General features: G+C 35.4%; 1 protein-coding gene across 1 annotated transcript; it reads right to left on the bottom strand.

Moving 5' to 3' along the window:
- Positions 1–1,063: 1,063 nt before the first annotated feature.
- Positions 1,064–3,007, bottom strand: LOC148878066 (protein DESIGUAL 2-like). The gene is made up of 3 exons (XM_088948525.1): positions 2,743–3,007; positions 2,415–2,620; positions 1,064–1,501 (listed from the first exon to the last, which is right to left on the bottom strand). Exons 1-3 carry the CDS (start codon positions 2,839–2,841, stop codon positions 1,291–1,293), a joined length of 516 nt encoding a protein of 171 aa, XP_088804651.1. The 5' UTR covers positions 2,842–3,007; the 3' UTR covers positions 1,064–1,290.
- Positions 3,008–3,698: the final 691 nt, after the last annotated feature.

Below are 3,698 nucleotides of genomic sequence, written 5' to 3'. Positions count from 1 at the left end.
TTATTAAGGAAAAGAAAATATTTTTTCTTTTAATCAATCATAATCTCAGTATAAGAACATCTGGGTTTCTGTAATTTGTGTTGTATCTTCTTGCAAAATCAAATTAAGGCGTTTTTTGTTATTTTTAATTATTAATTGTGTTAATTTTTATTAAGTATTAATTACTTTAATGTTTTTTATTAGTCATCAATTATTTTTAATAATTTTAATTTTGTTATTTATTATTTATTAATTTATTATTTTTATTCGTATTATTTCAATATTATTTTGAATTTCATAAATTATTTGATATGAAATCGTGCAAATTGAACTCAAAATTATTAAATAGTCTGTTCTAGGGGTAAAATATAGTAAAATCAGGAAACTTCAAGTACTAAAGTGTTGATCCAACGCAAACAAACTTATCTATTCAGAACCTCTTAAAAATAGAAAAACATCATTGATGTTTTCAAATTTCACACTTTTAATATTTTTAAAATTTTTCAGATTTCAGATTTATTAGATGCCACCTTAGTTCATAAGGGTATATATGGCATCCAGCTTTCATGATTAGAAGAAGTCTGAATCTCTTATAAGAATGCACTCCTAAGCATATGATTCTACGCACGATATTGAATTGCCAAACTACTGTCACGTTGGGCGTTGGATTCCAGGCTTGAGATGGGTTTTATCAAATTTGGATTCATATCAACGCGTTAGACTCTTATCAAATGTAGCCTGATGAAAAGAGCCTAATTTGAATATGCTATGAACATTGAATAGACGCTGTAAACTCAATAGTTAGACTGTAATATAGTTTTGAAAAATAGACCAGACCAGACGATCGGACTGGTTGACCCAGGAATGGTTATGGTTTTGGGTCCAATTTTGAATTCAAAACCGTCCTATTGAGATTTGGACCGGATGACTGAACCGTTTGACTCAGAAACCGGTGTCCAATATAGTTTCATTTCCGAATAGGTTTTTAAAACCATGAACTGTCGTGTGGTGTGATACACCAAAGCCCATCTTTGCTACAAAAAATTAAAAGGTTACTGAATTCAGTGGTGCGGATCTAGCACGATTTTGCTTGCTCAATGTTTTTATTTTCCTCAACATTCTACCAAATTAATGGTACATTTCTTTAATTTGTGGTAGGTAAAGAAGCGAAAAGCAAAATTATGTTAACAATTTGTTTCTCTGGGGTTACAGACATGTCAAGTTAGACCAATTTTTGTTCAGATAAGAAAAGACCAGTGAATTGCATCATTGAAGGTGAGGAGAGGACGATATAATTTAGAAGAGAAACACTTATACATTCTGTCTCCTTTGGGACGCTTCTTCCTCCTTGATGGCTGCAGCGGCCGAAACATAATATGCAGTGCAAAATAGTCCGTGGACGAAGCACAAAACCCCTCCGATAGACAGGAAGTGATGGTGCGAGATCCCGCAAGACCTTCTTGATTTCGAGTTTGCCATCGTCCCTATGATCAGCATCAAGAATCCAACGCCTACTATGATCCTGGAAAGTAGGGCAATACTTTATAAGACCTTGGTCATTGTAGAGAGAGAGAAAAAATAATATAATATAATACCCCATCCCCATGCATCTTATTTTAATTTCCATCACGCTCCATGATTCCTAGCTAGGGGTGGTAACCAGCCGAGTTTTTCACGAGCTGTTTGAGCTCGGCTTGTGAAAAGCTCGGTTTGGCTCGATTCCAGTCGAATTCAAACTTGAGTCCAATTCAGTGGTTCGATTATTAAACGAGCCGAACTCGAGCCTATTAGAACTTGGCTCGTGAGGCTTGTGAGTCGATTCGAATATATATATATATATATAAATTATAATTATTAATTATTATAATTCTTAGTTTTTTTAAATATAAAATAAAAGAAAATTTATATATAATTTTTATTTTTATAATAAAATATTTATAAAATATATAATAAAATATTTTTATAAAATATAAAACGAGCCAAGCCGAATCGAGCTCAAGCTTATAAACTTTTGACTCGAGCTGAGCTCGAACTCAAGGTTCTGGCTCGAACCGAGCTCGAGCCTGGTACTATTTGGCTCGGCTCGGTTTGAATCCACCCCTATTCCTAGCCCAGAAGCTGTTAAATTGATGAGTCGTCCACTCCAGCTGGCTAATGAAAGAACCCCCATCCTCAATGAAAGAGGGAGGAGGGAGGAGGAATCTAGTTGCAAAGATATCATATCTCTGGTTGCTTCTTTTTCAATATTTTCCTTGGGTATCCCTCTTTAAGATCCAAAGATTATACTCGATATATGGATCATGTCAATATGGACCCAAGAATTTGTTTTCTTTTTTAGTGGTTGGTGTTCAAGCGATTTGCCTGTCACTAACTGGTGAAGCTCTGAGAAGGAAATTAAGATACCATAAGCTGATGTGAAATAATACAGTGCATACCAGGAGAGGATGAGGCAACCCACTGCTAATTGCTTGTTAGCCGAAGCTGTTTCCAACTCCATCTGGGAACAAATACACACGCACCCGCCAATCAAGTTTGCAAGAACATGGGCTAGTGCCAGAAGGGCTGCTGCTACTAATCCCAACTTGAAAGCTTCATAACTTGGGTTTCTGCACTCAAAAATCCACAGCCTTATATGTTTCTCCTGCAAATTTCGTAAGGAAAATTGTGATGAAAACCAAAATTACTTCATGTTATCTGAATGAAAATATCTAGCTTTACCTTTCTTCTATCATTTTCCCTTTTCGTGTGAAGAGAACATCTTACCTTGTTCTGATCAATTTCTGCTTGGATTCCAAGTATTCCGGCTGTGATATCCATAGCCATGATCAAGAGACAGATGAGAGCAGCTTCTGGTCTCGCCATTTTACCAAATCTGGAGCTCCCAATGAGAAAAGAAACGATGTCGAATCTGTTATGACAATTACTCAGCGAGGAGCGAGAGCTCTCTTGTTGGACTGGAATGACATGGGAAAGGAGAATAAAGCCGAAGAGGATATATAGACTATTGATAAATAGTGCATGTGGAAGAGGTTAGCTGTAACAAGTGAGAAAAAGCTTCTTTTGCCTTCATAGCTCTGTTTATTTACATTTTTTTCTCCTACTTTCTTCTCCTCTCTTTGATCTTTGATTCCTTTCATGGGAGACAAGGAAAGTAGGGTATTACCAGCTCAATGAGGGGTGGCATCAGCATCGACGGCCAAAGTGGATTCACATGCATGTAAAACGAATATTTGAAACCATCGAAAGGCTAAATATTCCATCCTCCTACATTGACGTTCTCTATGCTCACAGATTTCTTTGACACTTCTATTTGTTTCTCTTGTCATGTGCTCATATATATATATATATATATCTTAGGACTGAACAATGCAGCATAACCAGGGAAAGGGTGCATTTCATCATCATCAAGATAAAGAGATAATTAAAGCAGACAGACTAAAGGAGAGTGGTGTTAAATAGATGCAATTAAGTTGTTAATGACAATAATGCCATTACAATGATAGTAAAATTGGGGACAGTATGAATAAATAAAATCACAAAATAACAACGATTCTCTTTTGTGAGAAGAGTATTTACTGTTCCAGATAAAAAAAAAGATACCCTAATTAATAATAAATTAACAATAACACCTAGGTGGTGGAAAAATAGAGGTTGAAAGTGGAATGCTGAAAACCACTGTAAACTAAAAATTAAGAAACTTATGTTGAGAGCAGTGTTTT

The sequence above is a fragment of the Nelumbo lutea genome, chromosome 1 (assembly GCF_056320005.1).
Source record: "Nelumbo lutea isolate HS-2025 chromosome 1, American lotus-T2T, whole genome shotgun sequence".
Lineage (NCBI taxonomy): Eukaryota > Viridiplantae > Streptophyta > Magnoliopsida > Proteales > Nelumbonaceae > Nelumbo > Nelumbo lutea.
The sequence above is the reverse complement of the archived record's forward strand: the minus strand, read 5'-3'. Positions and strand labels throughout refer to the sequence as shown.